The sequence below is a fragment of the Eschrichtius robustus genome, chromosome 8, assembly GCF_028021215.1.
Source record: "Eschrichtius robustus isolate mEscRob2 chromosome 8, mEscRob2.pri, whole genome shotgun sequence".
NCBI classification, from domain to species: domain Eukaryota; kingdom Metazoa; phylum Chordata; class Mammalia; order Artiodactyla; family Eschrichtiidae; genus Eschrichtius; species Eschrichtius robustus.
The window spans coordinates 71,529,687-71,548,997 of NC_090831.1; the positions used below are offsets into that span (position 1 = coordinate 71,529,687).

Genomic DNA, 19,311 nt, shown 5'->3' on the forward strand with positions numbered 1-19,311 from the left:
GCGTGCTCCGCGGGTTAGGGGGGCGGAGGGGGGAGCGGGGGCGGAGGGGATGGGGGATGGGGGAGATGGGGGGTGGGGGCGATGGCCATGCTACACTGGCCCGCCGCTAGAGGGAGCACGGGATTAAGGAGGGGGTGCAGGATGCTGATGCTGAACTGGCCAAGCTGGGAGGAAAGAAGAAAGGGAGGGGAGGGGAGAATCGAGGACGGCCGGCATAGGCAGGCCAAGAATGCAATTGCCCTGGTGGTGGGAGCTGGGAGACCCTTGTGCTTGGACGGGACAGTGTCGGGGGACACGCAGGATGAGCCCCGCGACCACTGGCACCTTCTTGCTGACAGGTTAGTGGCCCGCGCGCGACGGGAGGTCCTGGGGCCAACAGGCCGCCGCCTCCCCATCCCCCGCCCGGGTTTTGGGTACCCGGGTGCATTTTCTGGGCATCAGCCCCTCTTGCTGCGGAATCCCCGGTGCACCCCTCCTCCAGGACGCCCCGCACCCCGCTTCCCGGGCCCTGTGCGCCCCCTACCAGGCTTGACCCCTGGCCTTTTTTCTCCGCGCCCCCCGCGGGCCCCTCCCTGCCCAGAGGCGCCGAAATTCCATCTCCAATTTCAATTCCCGTTGCTCCCCACCCACCCCCAGCAGTCCTGGTGGTGAACCTCTGCCGATCCCTGCCTCAAAGAGCTGGGGGTCGTTGACCACTTGTGGGGGGGTGGTGGCTTACCCCGCGAATGGGGCTCTGCAGCCCAGAGGCGAGCCGTAGGAAATGGGTGTCAAGCTGCGCCCCCCTCTACACAAACGCATCTTTTTTTCCTTTTCTTGAATCCGATCTGGAGAGAACACAGAAATGTGCATTTGAAACGCCTAATTCTCCCCTCTTTCTAAGCGAATTTCTCGGCGATGGAAATCTCGTTTTTCTTAGGTTTTTTCCCTGCGGAGCAGGGAAACAGAATCATGAAACGCTAGGAGCCAAACAGGGTGTTGAGGTCAGGGTTAACCTCGGCTGGGGGCCAGAGATGCTGCAAACAGAACGGTTTGCCCCACCAAGTGCACTATTTCGAGAAAGCAAAAACAATTAGAAACAGCTGTGGATGCCTCCAGTGTAGTTGGCGGGCTTCGGAGGCTCCCAGCTACGGCCTTGTGGTGGTGATTACGAGGTTTACGCAGAGACCTAGATCTCTCTGCAACATTACATTTTTCTAAATCTTGTAGGGTGAATGAATACATTTAGTCACGGTTACCGCACGTTTAATCCTTTGAAGCGTGTTGCCGAGATTCGGCCGCAAATATTTGTGTATATTTATACGTATAAACATTTATTTTACGTTAGAGAAAATTGCAATGAGTTACAAGACTTTAAAATACTGATGAGGAAGGATGCTGGAAAAAAAGCCTTAACGTGCGTTTCCATTTAAGTGCCTCAAAGTGTTAGGCACTGAGAAAAGGGACAATCTGTTGATAATCTTAGTAAAAGAAGTTTAAAATGAAAAACCAATTGCGTACAACTGAGTGAGGTTCCTGAAACACAGATGAGACACATTTGTATATAAAGGCTAAAACTGAGCATATTTCAGTAACATTGCTACAGATTATTTATACATAGAGGATAGATAAGAATTTGACCCATTGTAGGAGGATAGATAAGAATTTGACCCATTGTAGATGATACGATGGCAGAGATCTCAGTTAAAGCGAGCCCTTCTAGGAGTAAACAAAACTGTAGCACATTTATTGAGATTCTACTTTTTAATCAGAAATAAAATGTTGACTATCAGATATGTGAATGAATGAAGTGCAGATTTCCAACACTGAAAGATATTTTTCTGGGAAGTTGGGTGAACATAATTATACTGTTTAGAAGTGCCTAGTGCCTTTTAATGTTTAGGATGTTCACTGTTTTCTGCAATGTAGAATAATTTCAGGATTTCTTATGTATGCTAGAGTACTGTTCTGGTGACCACCGGATTGTCAAATTCTTAGCATTTTTTAATCCAGGAAAGTTACTTCATCTACTTGTTTGTTAACTGATAGACATTCTTTTTTCTAAAAAATGAAATTAAAAAATAGTATAGGTGATAGAGAAAATTCAGGTTTAAAAATCTATCCCAAGACTTTAAAAGTTTGAACAAGTTTGAACCTATTTGAATTTTTATTTCAAAATGTTAGCCAGGATTTTTTGGCGGGGGGGGGGGGGGTGAAAAAAACCCCAGCTTTAGTATTATCCTTATCATAATAAAAGTAATTCCTATTCATTGTACAAAATTTAGGGAAGAAAAACTCCAGAAAACTGGAAAAAAAAATCAAGAAGAAAATCAAGATCACCTGTAATTTCTTCATCCTGTGATAACCCCAGTAAACATTATGGGCTCTACTTTATCTATGCATATATATGTGCCTAAATAATATACATTTTTCACAGAGTTGCACATGTATACTTTCTAAAAATTGAAAATGGGATCAAATTAATTTCCTCCATTTTTTCTCTTCAAGGAGCCTTAACTATCTAAATAACATTAAATTTGCAGAGTTTTTTAAAAGGAAATAGTATTAATTACTTTTTCTAATTAAAATTTTAAATGAACAACATTAGTACGCAAATATTTAAAACCAAAGAATAGAGAGTTTTCTCTGATCTCACTATTCTAACATATACATAGTAATCATTTGGTATATTTCCTTGTGTTTTTTATTCTTCTACATATGAAATAATTTTTGCTCAGAAATAGATTTTTCTAAGGAGAAAACAACATCAGTAAATAAGTAGTTTTGATAAAACTTTTTAATCTAAAGCAACAAAACAATGTTAAACATTAAAACAAAAATACAGTGTTAATAGATAAATACTTGAGATAACATGTTACCTAAAACAACAAAACTGCATTTAAAACCACACCCCCCCCCCCCAACTTAATAGACAGGAATTTAAAGCACTTTCTTGACATTTGTTATCATAAGTGAATTTTGGATTTTCTCAGATATTTGTTCCCATTGTTGTTTGTTTCTTACCCGTTTTGCGCAAGATTACACGCAAAGCAAAAAGAGGTGCTAATGTGCATTATATACTTTATCAAATAATAACTGGGCGTTGTATCTGAACATTTTAATCCATTTTTATGAGAATTTCCTGTGGATCTATGAAGCTGTTGATTTACCACCTGTATTTTAACTTCTAGTGTAGTAGGAAAATTGTATTTCAAAACAAAGTGGGATTTTCACTTGTCAAATAATAGCTAGAGTTTCTAATTGGACATTTTACTTATTTAAGACAATTTGCCATGTATCTGTGAAGCTGTTGATTTGCCTTATATGTTTAGCTGAATTTCTTGGGTGGTGGGAAAATGGTATTCCAAGAAAAAAAAGTTGAATTTTCACTTGTCAAATAATAACTGGACTTTCTAGTCGGACATTTTATCTATTTTAGATGACAGTTTGCTGTGGCTCTATGAATCTGCTGATTTACCACATGCATTTGGCTTACCTTTTAGTATATTAGGAAAAATTTATTTCTAAGCAAAGTAAAATTTTCAGCTGTCAAATATTACCCGGACTTAGTACTTGATCATTTTATCCATTTATTATAAGAGTTTGCCATAAATCCAAAAACTGTTGATTTACCTCATATATTTAGTTTAAATTCTAGTATGGTGGACAAATTGTTTTTCTAAGCAAAGCGGAATTTTCACTTGTCTCTCAGACATTGAAAATTAGCAAGGGACAGTGAGAAAACCGATGAGAGAGAAAAGTAACACATATCCAGTTTCTAGCACTGGTTTTCACTGATAAAAACCATGCTCCAAACAAAGTGTTGAAGCATTGAAGAAACCCTGACATGTTAAAAAATTCTCAATCAGATATTCAGATTGGTTGGGATTGTAATAAGTGCAATATTTATGGATCACATTTTCTCCAAAATAACCAGCTACTTTGTTTCTTTTTCTTTTTTACTAACTGTCCACACTTACTCTATCTGATCCCTTTTCTTAGAACTTACCATTACGTCAGTTCTAAACACCCAAGTGTAAATTCTGTTGTTGGTCTTATTTCCTACTCTTAGTATAAAAAAGGACTCTAAATGAATAGATGACATGGGTTTATGTGTCCGTTAGAGATTCTTGGTCTGGAGCTCTGTTTAAGTCCAGAGCTTCACAGAAATATTAACATTGTGATTTTTTTCTTTCTATCCTTTCCAATCTCTCCATCAGAGACAGAGAGACAGGCACGATAGAAAGACAGATAGACATGGGTAGGCAGATAGACAGACGGACAAACATGGACAGATAGACACTTGGGCACACACACATGCATGACATCCAGGCTTTTTCTAAACTTTAGGATCCAGTTCTCCAGTTTGCTATCTCCCTGATTTCTAAAAATATTAAGCCAAAAGCATCAGTGCATAATTCAGAAAAAGAAGCTGGTGTTTCTAAAGATCAACAAGTATTTTTCAGGTTGGTAGAATCAGATAGAGTCTCAGTGCTCTTAAAGTTGTTCCACATGAACTGCTTCCGAACTGCTTCCAAGCAAAATTCTGTCTAAGCAAAATTCAGTTTTTTTAAACAACGTAACTATAGTAAAGACAGTATTGAATAAAAAACAATCTCCACCGTCTGACACTAGAAGAAACATTTCCATTGATGTTCCTTCCGTTCTAGTCTTTGTTCCATGTGCATATATATTTTTACATGACTATAATTTTAATACGTGTAGATGTTTTATACTTTGCTTTGAAAGATAAGGGAATCTTGCTTTCAGCTGAGCATTTGTCAAGGCTTTAGGATGCTCTTGTGTGTGAGATGCTGTGTTAGACTAGCAGGATTGCTTTGTGAGCATGAGGCAGGCTGAACCAGTACCCACCAGGTGTGGGGTTTACTGGGTTTGGGTCTGGGAGTGGTCCCTAGTGAAGGATCACAAGCCTTTGCCCTGGGTCTTCTCTTTTTCAACATTTTTATGGATAACTGTGATGAAGATCTAAGATGCTTGCTTTAAAATCCATGGTTGACTTGAAAAAAGGTTAACTGTTACAAATAGATAACAGAATTTAGAGTTAACAGGGTTTAAGTAGGCTGTAGTGCTATTCAAAAATATATCTTATAGCAGTAAATGCATCATAATTCATTGGTGTGTAAAGAAGGAGGTGACTTTACGTGGTGGCGGTTTTTGAGGAAAAGGACAGTTAGTATGAACTGGTGGCATAACGTGGGTACAAAAATATCAAATTTAGATTCCGATAATAGTGTAGTGTCCATATGTCACAAAAATTAACAGTACCCTGCTCTAATTAACCACATCTGTAGTATTGTGTCCATTTCTGGCTGTCACGTTTAAAGAGAGACATTGACAAAGTAGACAACTTCCAGAACAGTCCGTGGGGATGGTGAGGGGTCTGGCAATCCTGTCATAGGAGGTATCCTCCAAGGGTCTGGAAATGTTTAGCTTGAAGACTAAAAGTAGACAAACTCTCTTCTGTGCTTCAGAAAACAGATCTAGCTGCAGTGGGTGAAAGGTAGAGATGGATTTCAACTTGAGGCCTTTCTAACAGTGCAGCTCAGGAAGGGAATCAACTTAACACCTTTACTTGGTCTCTTATTTTAAAGTATCAGAAATATTTACCTTTCTTGTAATGAATATTTAATTTGAAGACCGTGATAACATTTTAGTGTAGGATAGCAAAGATACTTGTGATGGAAACATTTTATATTTTCTGATCAACTATCTAAAAAGAATAGTCCTATGTGTTGCAGGTTGATTTCTAACAACTTGAAAATAGCTGCAACAGGACATTTTAACACATTCTTTCCTCCCTTCTCATTTCATTTCAAACATGAAAATCTGAGAAGTAAAGTTTTATCCCCCCCTGCAAATTATCCTGGCTTTAACTTGCTTCCTAGAGTTGTTCCTTTCCTGGTGTTTCTTGCTTGCTGAGAACGGGCTTCTCTGGCAGAGTGGCTGCAGATGCCTGGGGGGGCGCCCTGGGTTAAGGGGGAGTGGACCGCTGCTGGGCAGCTGAGACCTCAGCTGCTTTAGCCTCTTACTCAGGGGAAATGTGCAGCCATTCTCCCTTCTGCAGTCCCCGCCCCACCCCCACCCCCCCTTTATATGTCCTTGCAATACTTAACAGTTACAATTTTTAGCTTTTCAACAGAAAATAAAACCTTTCAATCAAAAATAGCGGCTGCTCCTGTGCTCTTTTAACTTCTCTTCCTTTCAAGTTAGCCTCGTTTCTGACCGCCACTCTTAAGTGTTTCAAACACGTCTCGGGACAGATTTTTCTTTCCTCTCCATCTGCCTATTGATTGTTTATTTTGATTATCATCTCTAACTTTGAAAATGTGATTGCTCAAAATTAATTTGTAGAGTATGCACACAGGACCCCACTTCTAAGAAGTGATAACCTGTAACACATCTGACTCCATAGCAACGATTTTTGTGCCCCTGACCCTTGAAAACTAAGACTCTGATGAGAAATGTGAAGAAAGAAGAGAACATTCTTCAGTCATCTTTTTAAACCAACTTTTTCCTGCCTCTTTTACTCCTGCCACTTCTCCCCACACCCAGAACTTTCTCCTCCACTCAAATTGTTAGGTCAGATATATGATCAAGCTAACGCTGACTATGTGAAGTGTATTTTTAATGTTGAACAAGTTTCTCCTCTTCTTATTTTCTCTTTTATAAAAGTGTTGTGCACTTTTGTGGGATAGTAGTAATACACCGGGCAGCTTGTGATGGCTGGGTTCCCAGGTGTTGAAGATGCCACAGGCGTTCCTGAGCTAAGCTCATATTTCCGAGAGAGAAATGCTCAACGATGAGCGTCTGGCTTGTCAGCGCTCACGCACCTGATCTGCAGGCAGCTACTTGCAATTCCTTGAATGCAATACTTGCTCCTGCTCCTGGGTTTGGGAAGCAAATGACCTCCAACGTTTAAAATTTAAAACTTCAAGAAGTTATCTTAGGAAGTAAATAGGTAGCCTCGAAACATGAGTTGCTGTGCTTAGTAATGTTATATTCTTGCACAAATCAACATATTAGTAACGCTGAAGTGCTGTTTTCTTCTTGGGTCACTTTGGTAAAATTCTTATTTTTTGTGTCTTCATCTAAGAATTTCTATGCACTATTTATGCAGTCGCGGTTTAAATGTGTCTTATCACTTAAAAAGCGCTCATCTTTAGCACATCTCATTTTCTACTTAATTGCCTTGGACTAATCAGATTTTTTAGACTAGCTCTTTGGCATTCTGTACCACGGGAATCGCCACGGCATCTGTTGTGACACGGAAGGCAGACTTTTTCTCTTCTGACAAATGAAGCCGCTCATTTCAAAAATGTTTAGGAGTTAGGCAGCTCCAGTGTAAATTCTTTCCCATTCTTTAGATTTTCACTCATTCATCTGGTCACCACTTTGATTATTATGGAGATTTGGGGTTCACTGTGAATTTGAAAGAAGAGATCACAGTTAATTTTCCTATAGCAGTTAAAGTGAAATATTTTAGTTCCTGATTTCTTCAGCAATAGACGTAGAAGTAAAGTTGATTTTTTTACCTTGGAATGCAGAAGAAGAAAAAATTAGCCCCATGGTTTTTCTTTTTTTTTTTTTTCTCCTTAGCAAATTGGTGTTTCTCACTGTGCGGTAAAATGTCAGTGGCTCTTCTGTCCTATGAAAGAGTTAATCAGTGTAGCACCTTTAACATCTTTCATTTTTTTTGTAGTTATAGAATTGATTCTAATCAAAGGCCAGTACTGCAGAAGTGGAAACAGAACAGGTTGCTACATGTGTTTATCAAAATTTGAAATGTATGTTATTTTTTGTCTAGCTGTTTAAATTCTAGTTTAGTTTACAAATGTACTCCTTTAAGTGATGAAAAATAAAAATATAAGGACGTTTATTGTAGGATCGATAGTAATAATGAAAAACTAGAAAAAAAAATTGGGTCATCTTACTAATACTTTTTTTATTCATTTATTTTTTGAGTATTGACTGGTTTTGAGACTGTGTTAGGTGCTGGGGAATACACTTTCCTAGCCGTTAGGGAAGTTTTACATTAGCGGGGTTGACAAAGATTAATCAATTAATCACATATAAATGTGCCCTCAGAACTATGATAAGTGCTACAAACACTAGTAGAATTTCTAAGCAGGGGATTTGGCCAGACATGGGGATTAAGGAAGGCTTCTCTGAGAAGGTACTCAGATCTGAACGTTGAGTAAACGTTACGTGAGGTGAAGAGGAAAGGTATATTTGAGGTCAAAGGAAGAGCTCTGTAGAGGCCCTGGGGCAGGTTGCCCTGGCAAATAGAAGGTGTTGGAAAAAGTCCAGTGATGTTGGAGCCGGGAGGGAAGGGGAACTACAATATGAAAGGAGGCTAGATAGGGGGTCAGGGAGCAAATTTTGCCGGGTCTGTTAGACTACCTTAAAGAGTGTAATCTTCATCCTAAAACCAACGGGAAGTCTTTGGAGGGGTTTAAGCAGGACTTGATCAAATTTGCATTTCAAAAAGAGCACTTTGGCGGCATTGTGATGAAAGGATTGGAGGGGTCAGGATAGAAGCGGTAGTTCGAAGGCTAGTTTAGTAACCCAGAATAGAGATGATGACCTCCCAGGCTAGGGTGGTGATGGGGAAATGAAGATAGGAGGGACATCTTGAGGGGTAAACAGCAATCGGAGTGGGTTGTGGATTGAATTTGGGGTGGAGAGTGACAGGAAATATCAAGGATGATTTCTAGATTTCTGTTGTATTCATGGGAATGAATGGTGATACCATTCTCCTGATGAAGAATGCCGGAAGAGGACCAAACTTTAAGGGAAAAATCAGGAGTCCTAGTTTGGACAGGCTGAGTTTGAGGTGATGATAAATAAATTATGATTGAGCCACACAGCATAAAGCTATGCAGTCTTAAAATGTGATATCATGTAAACACGCTCAAGATATATGCTAAAGGAAAAAGTGTAATCACATTATGTAAAGAAAAGCATGGTGTATGTGTGTGTTTATATGTGTATGTGTATAAACATACGTTTGCATATGCATAGAATATGGAAAGATGCAGGGACTATTAAGAGTGGGTACCCTCGGCAGTGGCATTAGGAGGATGGCATTGGAGGGAACTTTTATATTTTATACCCTCCTGGTTATACTATTTGAATGTATTACGATGAAAATGTATGGCTTCTATAATAAAGAAAAATAATGACTGTTTCAAGTAAACACCCATTAGTATATTATTGTTATATTTTTTATTTTGAGCAGAATTTTTTCCTGCAGTTTTGCTTCCCTAACCCAGTAGCTCTTAACCGCTTTGCCTTTTAATCCTTTCCCACTAGATTGCACTATTAGGCTAGATTTCACCGTCTGCGTAGTATTTTGTATTCTACCTTTCGCTAATTTTATTAATTTCAAAACAGTCCAACATTTTGCAGATGAGGACATTAAATTGTAGTGGTGCATGTAACTACTGCATATATTATGTATCCCATTTTCAAGGGTCCCACTGGTGCTCCTTATGCATCTAGTGTTTCTGAGATAGAATATAGATAGTACCATTTCCGGGCAGTGAAAACCCAGTACGTGCCTTGGTTGGGCTATTTGAGCAAAGGTGTAAAACTCCAAAGAGAAGTCGATAACCCTCCCTTCTCCATGAACTATTCTATCAAACCAACACTTCTTCTTTTATCAGACATTTAATTTTTCATCCAGTTTTGATATATGTAATGCGAAGTCGAATCTTGTGCCCATGCAGTTTTTGCTTTTGTTGCGTTATTTCCTCAGAATAAATACGTAAGAGTTTGTGAGAGTCAGAGAGTACAGATATCAATATAACTTGCTTCTTTTTATTTTATTTTATTTTTATTTTTATTTTTTTTTTAACATCTCTATTGGAGTATACCTGCTTTACAATGGTGTGTTAGTTTCTGCTTTATAACAAAGTGAATCAGTTATACATATATCCCCATATCTCTTCCCTCTTGCCTCTCCCTCCCTCCCACCCTCCCTATCCCACCCCTCTAGGTGGTCACAGAGCACCGAGCTGATCTCCCTGTGCTATGCGGCTGCTTCCCACTAGCTATCTATTTTACGTTTGGTAGTGTATATATGTCCATGCCACTCTCTCACTTTGTCCCATCTTACCCTTCCCCCTCCCCGTATCCTCAATTATAACTTGCTTCTTATCACACCTGGCTTTTGCAGCTCTCAACCAGTCTGCCTTGGCCGGTACTGGGAATGAAGACGTGCTATGATGCCGTCTTCTTAGCCCTGTGAAGTTTGGGATGGTTGGAGCCCCTGGGCTTCTCCTTCCTCTGGTGAGCAGCCTCTAGCGTTTACTCCACTCTGCCATACAAATATCATTTTTTCATGTGTCTCATGACCGTGAAGAAAAAAAAAAAGAGTGCTATATTCTATAATGCCAACTGTAGTGACAATAGTTTTTTCATTTGAACATCTATTTTTTTAAAAAAACACATTTAAAGAAATCTAAAATTTCCTTCATATTAAGTGAAGAATAAATGTAATAATAGCTTATATTTTTTGAGAACATCATTGTGTGCTAAGCACTCTTCTAAGGGTTTTAAGTGTATTATCTCATTTAATACTCACAATGCCTCTATGAAGTGGGCACTGTTCTGGCCCTACCAGATGAGGAAACTGAGGTACAGAGACATTGAATAACTCGCCCAGTGGACAAAAACTGGGATTTTGAACCCAGGCACTCTGTCTCCAGAGATGCTGATTTAAACACTACCTTTCTGTGCTCCCGATTTTTATTTCACTCTAAAGTCTAAAATCTTACCTAGCTTGTGCTAAAATTATAAAATTCTAATAACTTTAAATTGTATTAATTACTTACGTTCTGCCCTGCCAGGCTCTTCTGTTTTAACAAAGTTTAGAGGCTTCTCATTCTGGCATTTTCGGTTTGAAGTCTTGCTATTATACTTCTCTTAGGAATATTTTTTTCTGACTCCCTTTGAGGTTGGGGTGGACAGTTCTCCTCAGCAAAGCCATATTTTTCTCCATAGGTTCCAACTAACCTTTTAGCTTTCCTCTTTTAATGAAGTGTGCGTGTGTGTGTGTGTATGTGTGTGTGTGTGTACATACGTACATAACACATAGGATTAATTCCCATGGGTATTGCCTCCTTGCTAGCTGTTTCTAATCCAGCAGTCAGGGAAAACTTATTTTTTTCTAGAAAGAAAAGTAAGCTGAAGAGGACCTACTAGTAATAATAATAATATCTCAAATTACTTAAGAAATATATAGTTCACAGAGTGCTTTCCCATTTAACCATTTGGGGATCGTGTTGATGAGTAGATAACGGGGACTTTGAAGTCAATCAAGAAATGGGTTCAAAATCCAACTCTGCTACTTACTAAACATAATGACCTGGGATAAGCTACATAATTTCCTAAGACTTCTTATCCTCATTGTAAAATGGAAGTAATAATACCTGTTTCACGTAGCGATGATGTAAGGATTGGAATAGTTATGTATAAAACCTTTAGTGCCTTGTACTTACCACTCAAAACTTGGTAGCTAATGATAATGGCAGCTAACATTTTTTAGAGAGAAAAATATAAAAACAAGATTTCAGTATAAGAGACAATTTTAAGAGTATTAAGGAGAGTTGCCTAAAAAGGGGAAGAGAAAACGTAGAGGGCAAGGGAGAGACATAATGACACGGGGAATGATGAGAGAAGGGAAGAGATGTAGGCGACATGAGCTGTCTATCCTATTTATGAAAACAAAGTCTGTGTCCCCTTTGAGTGAAATAGGAAAAGAGACAGATGAAACAGTGGACAGAGAAAGACTTGACAGTTTGGTTCTAAGGTGAGTGTTAATCAGATTATATTTCATCTGGCAGATTCTGCTATTTACTTGGACAGTGATGTCAGACTAAATTATTATTTATTATTTCTATCCCTTGACATTTTGATTAGCTCATCAGCAATCAGTCACTATTCACAGCTCTTCAATTGCTTTTATTAAATAGCAAACCCTTCCTCACTAAGTCAGCAAATTATTCAGGTTTGGGAAAGAGTCATGTCTCTTCAGAGAGTGTTTGCCCCAGGCCAGATGAGATGCAGTCATGCTGCTACAAGACTCCAGATGAATCATGGAACCTTAAGACAAACTTTAAGTATTGAATGGTTTCTAGGGATTTTAAGGACATGCCAGTCACCACTGGATTAATTCAGGCTTTGATGAGTTTTGAGAGGGAGCCTTGAGGAATTGGTTAACTTGTATACCATGCTATGCTAGCTAATTGTGTGAATGTCTTCTTAGTCTGGGCTCTGTAAACACAAGATTCATATTATTCTTTGCTTTTGTGTTTATGAATTAGAGCAAAACTCATATCCAGGTACAACTGTAGCATAGGTATCATGAACCCAATGAGCACAGTGGAGTTCTTTCAGGATTTCTGAGGATGGTCCATTCTCTTTGGAAGGAGTCCAAGAATCAGTCTATACAGGCTGACTTTTTTTCTTTACACACTAGATTTAATCTTGAAAAGTAATGTATAGAATAAATAGTTTCAAAATTTGAGTCATGTTTTCCCATCCTAAGGAAATTTATTCTCATAGAAAAAAAATGGTGTGCTCCTTTTCTAATGAAAATCAAACTTATTAAAATACTACCTTTTTTTTCCCAATGAGTATTCTGCATTTGTCAATGTACAGATTACAATAATTTTCATTACAAGAAGTTAGCTAAGTGGATCCATATCTTGGACACACAGTGAAAAATAGATATTTCAGTGTTACTGAGATTTCTCCCTCAAGGTGTGGGACTTGAATGTTTAAGCAGACACATTATCCGTGGTGTTGTGTCTTGCCTTTATTGACATTGTCTGGTGAGTAGAGCAGTAAAAAGTTGTCTTTTTATTTAGATTTATTGGACTGTGGTCTTCTGTGGTCAAAGTAGGACTTTAGATGGATCAATATAAACTTTAAAAAAATGAATATCCTCAAAACAATGCCAGCCTTAAAATAGAGCTATATCTGTGAGATGTGTTTAAACTATTTTACCCTGCCTCTATTTTTTAACAACTGAGGCACCAATCAAATTTGTCTTTTGAATTTTGAAATTCTTGTCTGTAAAAGCCAAGTAGGCTGCACTTACACAGGACCTGGAAAGCTTGAGCAATGATACGTTGGTTCACCCGGCAAGGATGTGCAGTGACATTAAATCTTATGGGTTAGTGAGGTTCTAAAAGCCAGAGTATAAGGAAAAAAATTCCATAGACTTAAGTTACCCTAGTAAATCCTTTAAATTACCGATGAAGTACATTATGTGTAGTTTTGTGTGTATAACTGAACAATAATTCTTATGCACAGCATGGTCTGAGAACCACTGGGCTAGAATAAAGGAAGGAACAAAAGGGGTGCTGTCTGGACACCCAAACCCTTCTTTCTCTATGGTAACTCCCCAATCAATGGAAAAGTGGAGAATTCTGAAGCGTGCCTGCTTGCCTGCAGGGTTTACTCCATTCTGCTGTAGGATCAAGCCTCTATAACCTTCAGACATGTTAACAGATTCTCTTGGTTTTGTATGGATTGAACTAGACAATCTACATGAAAGCACCTTGCTCAGGACCAGGTGATGTGATGGATTTAAATGTAAATGTTGCTTGTCAGGTCCACATATATACATTGTTTTTTGAAGAGTTGTAGAGAAGAATTTGGCCACTTGCTTCCTGTCTTTCTAGGTTGAGATTTCCCACTGTCCAGCAGTGATGTTCATGTTCTTGCAAATTGGCTGCATCTGTGGGCCAGTTAGGGATAAGAGAGAGTAAAGTTTTCAGTTATAAGGTTAGCCCTACATTTGTCACATTTGATGTGACTTGGTTGAACATCCTATATACCCTTGGGTTCTGTAGGTCTTCTGTTGGTCTTCTAGAGTTCGTATTTGTGTGTGAGAATCACCTGATGAAACTGTGTAACCCAACTACCTAGATTCTCCATGGTGGAGTCATGAATATGTGTTTTAAATTTTTTTATTTTGTAGTTTTTGGGGTGTGTGAGAATATGTATTTTTAGAGAGCTGCCCAGGTGATTCTTTTTTTTTTTTTTTTTTTTAATTTTTATTTATTTATTTATTTATGGCTGTGTTGGGTCTTCGTTTCTGTGCGACGGCTTTCTCTAGTTGTGGCAAGTGGGGGCCACTCTTCATCGCGGTGCGCGGGCCTCTCACTATCGCGGCCTCTCTTGTTGCGGAGCACAGGCTCCAGACGCGCAGGCTCAGTAGTTGTGGCTCATGGGCCCAGTTGCTCTGCGGCATGTGGGATCTTCCCAGACCAGGGCTCGAACCCGTGTCCCCTGCATTGGCAGGCAGACTCTCAACCCCTGTGCCACCAGGGAAGCCCAGGTGATTCTTATGTAACTAGCATATTGCCTTTGGAACCCAGCAATTAGGAAAACCCTTGGAGGTGGGATATTTTCCACAAGAGGCCATGAACATTTCTGATCCTATTTTAGCTTAAATTATTTAGGAAATGACTACTGTATTCTTCATCTAGATTTAAAAGGACATAACTTCAGTTCTTAGGTGAATCAACCATTTATTAGGTGAATCAGCCATAAGATTGGTCTTTTAATAGATATAAAATTAGTATACTTAGGTTTACATAATTTAAAAATTCAATACCAACCAAGTCATTTATTCACTTGGGGTGCTAAGGCCTTTGATTTCTACTCCCAGGTATCACTGAAATGATCACCTGAGGTTTTGTTTGATTGTTTATTTTTAATAACTTGGGTTTTGAATTGTATTCTTTTTTTCATTTTGGAAGGGGACTTGGTATTTCTCATAATTTAGTTTAAGTTCAGAATTTTACTCAAAATTCAGTTTGATAAGGAAATAACCATTTCGTCTCTGATTTACTAGGGTGAGGAGCCCTTTCAACATTAAGTGTCCTGTACCCCAACAAATGTTTCTCTCTTCACTTGTCCTTACTCTCTGATTCATGAAGTATTTTCTTTATATGCTTGTATAAAGCATATATGCTTTGTATATGCTGTACAATATACAAGTATATGTATATTGTATGTTTCTGCTTGGTCCCACCCATTCTAGTTTTTCTGGGATTGTGTCTCATCATTTATGTTCCTTTTCGTTACACCTAGTCTCTCTCTCTCTCCTTTGTCTTTTCCTCAGCTTATAAACAAAATTTGTTTCCCTACACTAAAATAACCAACCTTTTTCTCTACCTTGCTGCTCCTCAGTCTGCCATATCATTTTATCTCTTTGCTTCCCTATTCTGGCCAGTGTTCTTAAAAGATTAACTCTGTTTGTTGCATCTACGTCTTGGCCTTTTGCTGTCTGGCTTCTACTCTTACCACTTTATTGGAACTCCACTTTCAAGGAGTCACCAATAACTTCTCCCCTTTCACATCTAGCAATCTTTTCTAAGCTCTCATCCTCTTTGACCTTTTTGCAGTAAGTGAGGATGTTGATCACACTCTCCTTTTTGACAACTCTTCCGTTGACATATGTATATGACACTTCAGGCTCAGTTGTCCAACCTCTCTGACCGCCTTGTCTCTTATTTCTTTGCTGAATTATCCTCTGTTTTTTGCTATGTAAATGTATTTATTAACATGTTCTTCTGCCTTTGTTGTCCCTCCCACTTTTTGTGCATTCCTTCTTGCTATATATTTCACCTCCAGAAGCTAGGACAAAACTACGGGGTACACCCTGGGGGATTTGGGAACTGAGCTGAACTCGAAGGGAACATATCTGAGATGGCTAGAGGAAGGGAGAATGAGATGTTGACCCAATGTTGTAGTTAGGAAAATGGTACCTAAATATCAAGTCTGGAAGATAAGGATGAAAAATGGGAGAGTAAGCAGTAAGATTGGTAGTTTGGATGATTGGAAATAGTATAGGCAAATAGGTCAAGAACGTGAATGTGTATCTTCTCCAGATCGTTTTGTACCTGACAGTCTAATGCATGTTACCTGAGAGCATGATCTCTTTAAGGAATTGCACTGGGACTTTGGCTTCAACAGTCATTTCTCTGGTGATGAACTTCAAATCTGCATCCTTGCCTTAGATTCTCCTGTGAACCAGAGTTCTATTTCCATCTTCTTCTTAGGTGGTTTCACCTGGATATCCAACTGGTACCCCACATTTAACATATCCCCAAATAAATTTGTCATCTTTCTCCTGAAATGGACTCCTTTTTGGCATTCCTAATATATCACTGTTCTGTGTCATCCTCGATCAAAACTTCAAAGCCATTATTGGCTTTTTTTAGCCCACAACCAGCAATTTGAGGAGTACTGTCAGTATCTCTCCCATGATGTTTTGTAACTGGCCCCACCTTTACTCTTCCTTTCTTCAACCCCTGATTATGGGCTGACTGCTACTCTACACTCCAGAGATATCCCCCTATTTAGTATCCACTAACCCTGATTCTGGTCATTGCTGCCAGTGTAATGTTTCCAAAACTCAACTGTAATTTTAAAAGACGTTTTAAACTTATCACAGCATTCCTAGCCAGGGAAAATTGCTTCCCCTCTCAGTGTTATTGTAGCAGCTATGCTTTCTACCACTGTGTGTGTATGTGTAATTGCTATACATATACACTATATTATATATTACATGTATATTTTGGTACATGAATTATCAATCCCTATAGATTGTAAGCTCCTTGGAGGGCAGGAACTGTGTCTTTACTTTGTATCCCCATATATTCCTTGTATTGACATGCAACAAATATTTATTGAATGGAATTAAACAGCTCGCTGGGGCTGGAAGGAATCTGATACCAGTTAATATGTAGTAGGTGATTTGTGATAGTCATTTTAATTTGACATTAATTTCATTTTTTGTGCATTTGTTTTATTCTGAAAAGCTTTTTTATTAAGCTGTGCTGATGGCATAAATGGAACAGTTAACTGGAAGACCAAACAGGCCAACAGTTTTATTATCAGCAGAAAAATGACTGCTGGGAAGAAAGATGGTGAGTTTAGGTTGTAAATCTAAATCCCTTTTGGGGAGTCAATTAAATGTCCGCTTCCAATAGTCCTTTTGCTTTTTTAGTCATGTGTGGATTTTTTTTTTTTTTTGAAAAGTCAATCTGAAAAAAATCAAATTTTGTTTTCCTAATCTTCTAAAACTTCTGATCCTCTGTGTTCGTAATCCATTATTTTCCAAGTTTTTTTCCTTTGCTGTAGTTTTCCCTTTTTTTTAACCAAAAATAATTCTTGTTTTTAACCTAACGTTGCCCCTTATCCAGTCACTAGCTTGCCACTTATGAAAATTGTCCCAGTGTGGTTATTATAACAATTTATTTATAACATTGAAAAACATTAAGAAGTACATTTAACGTAAATCGTTTAAAAACAGTATTTACATAACCTTAGAAAAATGGTCATAAAATATTTTGGCTAGTTGTGGGTGATTTTTTGAACGATTTTTGTTGCAAAACCAAATTGGTATGTTTGCTATTAACTAATTAGATGGCGTTTGTTTTCTATTGAAAAGATGGCCTGACCCTTGAATGATTGATTGTCCTTCTGAATTTTTCTTCCCTATCTTTAATGTGTTCATTAGCAATATGTCAGGACCTTTGAAATAATGCATTTCATCAGGGAGAAAAAGACTTACTTAATAACCAAAAGATTAGTTGTTTTAAAAATATCAATTATCAATATGAGCTTTCACTTAATATTTCTGGATTATTTGTCTTTATAATCCCTCTTAACTGTACCCTCACCCCTCCCCCCCCCCACACACAATTTTGGCTATATGTGGTCATGAACAGAACGTTAGCAGAACAGTAGCCTAGTTTCCATAACTTTGGGGTAACCAGAGTATCTATTAAAAAAAACAACAATTTTAAAATATTTTGAAAAGAGCAGTAATTTTATGTGATAAAATGGCCTTACTGCCATATAAAACTTTCTAGGTATCTTGTAGGAGTGATTCCTGGCTTACCTCATTTTCTTCTTACATTTCTGAATTGCGGGTCACTGACTTTTTTCCAGCTAGCATCAAATTATTCCTCAGCTAGAATCTTCTACTCCCAGATCTGTTTCACAGTAGGACCAAGGCTCCCAGCATCTCTTCTTCTCTGCTGTCTTTGAAACAAACCCACAAACACCTTTGCATTTTTAAGGAATTTTCATCTCTAATATCTAAAAGAAAACAGAGTTTTATAACAGTAAACTCTCATGAAAAGTTAACAAATAGTTGTTTTCAAAAGCACTAGACTCACTTGTTCTAGGATCTAAGCCCATCGTCCCACAGTCCTTTCCCCACACCCTCCTTAGATATTCTCAAAGGATTTTCTCTGTTTCCTTCAAGGGAATCACCCCTGACTACCTTATCTGGGCTGCTCCTTAATCAGGCTGAGGGCCTTTGGCTTCTTCGGCACATCCACTATTCCTGTTTTCTTTTTATTTTATTTTATTTATTTATGGCTGCGTTGGGTCTTCATTGCTGCGCACGGGCTCTCTCTAGTTGCGGCGAGCGGGGGCTACTCTTCATTGCAGTGTGCAGGCTTCTCATTGCGGTGGCTCCTCTTGTTGCTGAGCCCCGGCTCTAGGCACATGGGCTTCAGTAGCTGTGGCACGCAGCCTCAGTAGTTGTGGCTCGCGGGCTCTAGAGCGCAGGCTCAGTAGTTGCGGCGCATGGGCTTAGTTGCTCCGTGGCATGTGGTATCTTCCCGGACCAGGGATCGAACCCGTGTCCCCTGCATTGGCAGGCGGATTCTTAACCACGGCACCACCAGGGAAGCCCCTTCCTGTTTTCTAATCTTACCAGTTATGGCCCCAGATGGCCCTCAGTATTGCCATCTGCAATTTACTTCTGTCATCTCCCAGGGATTTGGGACCTGCCCTGATTCCTGCTGCCTCACACGAGATCACTAAAGACCCTTCCTCTGGACTGCACACTATTTTGCACTAAATTGCAGTCTTTCCCTTTTCTTCAGTTTCTTCTTTTTAACGTTGATCCCTAGAATTTCTGTCCTCTTTAAGCGTGTCCCTCCATTCCTATTTGATTTTACATAAAGGTACTCTCTAAGCGGCTGTCAAGCTCAGCTGAGTCATTTACTATGGTGCTCTTCTTAGTGAAATGTACTATTCCAAGGCCTTTACCATAGCATTCTCTAGAATCTCCATCTCTTCCTTTTTCAAACTTCATGCTCCCTCTGGACCTCAAACTGATTTTCTCCTTGGAACCTGAGCCATAACTGTAGTTCTCAAAATCGAAATGATCAATACATCTTGAGGTAACCAGTTCAGATTATCGCATTCTCTTATTTCCTCCGTTTCTCTTGAACTCATTCTTTAGCTTCTCCCTTCCTGGTCTCCTCCTCTAAT

The 19,311-nt window shown here is 39.0% G+C and overlaps 1 protein-coding gene across 3 annotated transcripts in view; it reads left to right on the forward strand.

Annotated features, from left to right (window-relative positions):
• Positions 1-175: 175 nt before the first annotated feature.
• SGCE (sarcoglycan epsilon) overlaps positions 176-19,311 on the forward strand; it is a 67,596-nt gene continuing 48,460 nt past the window's right edge. For 2 of the 3 annotated variants that reach the window (XM_068549985.1, XM_068549984.1), the window contains exon 1: positions 176-338. In XM_068549985.1, the coding sequence (XP_068406086.1) occupies positions 230-338 (109 nt within the window). In that variant the 5' untranslated portion in view covers positions 176-229. Of the gene's footprint in view, positions 339-16,838; positions 16,947-19,311 lie in introns of all 3 variants that reach the window. The other variant, XM_068549983.1, reaches the window with a different exon arrangement.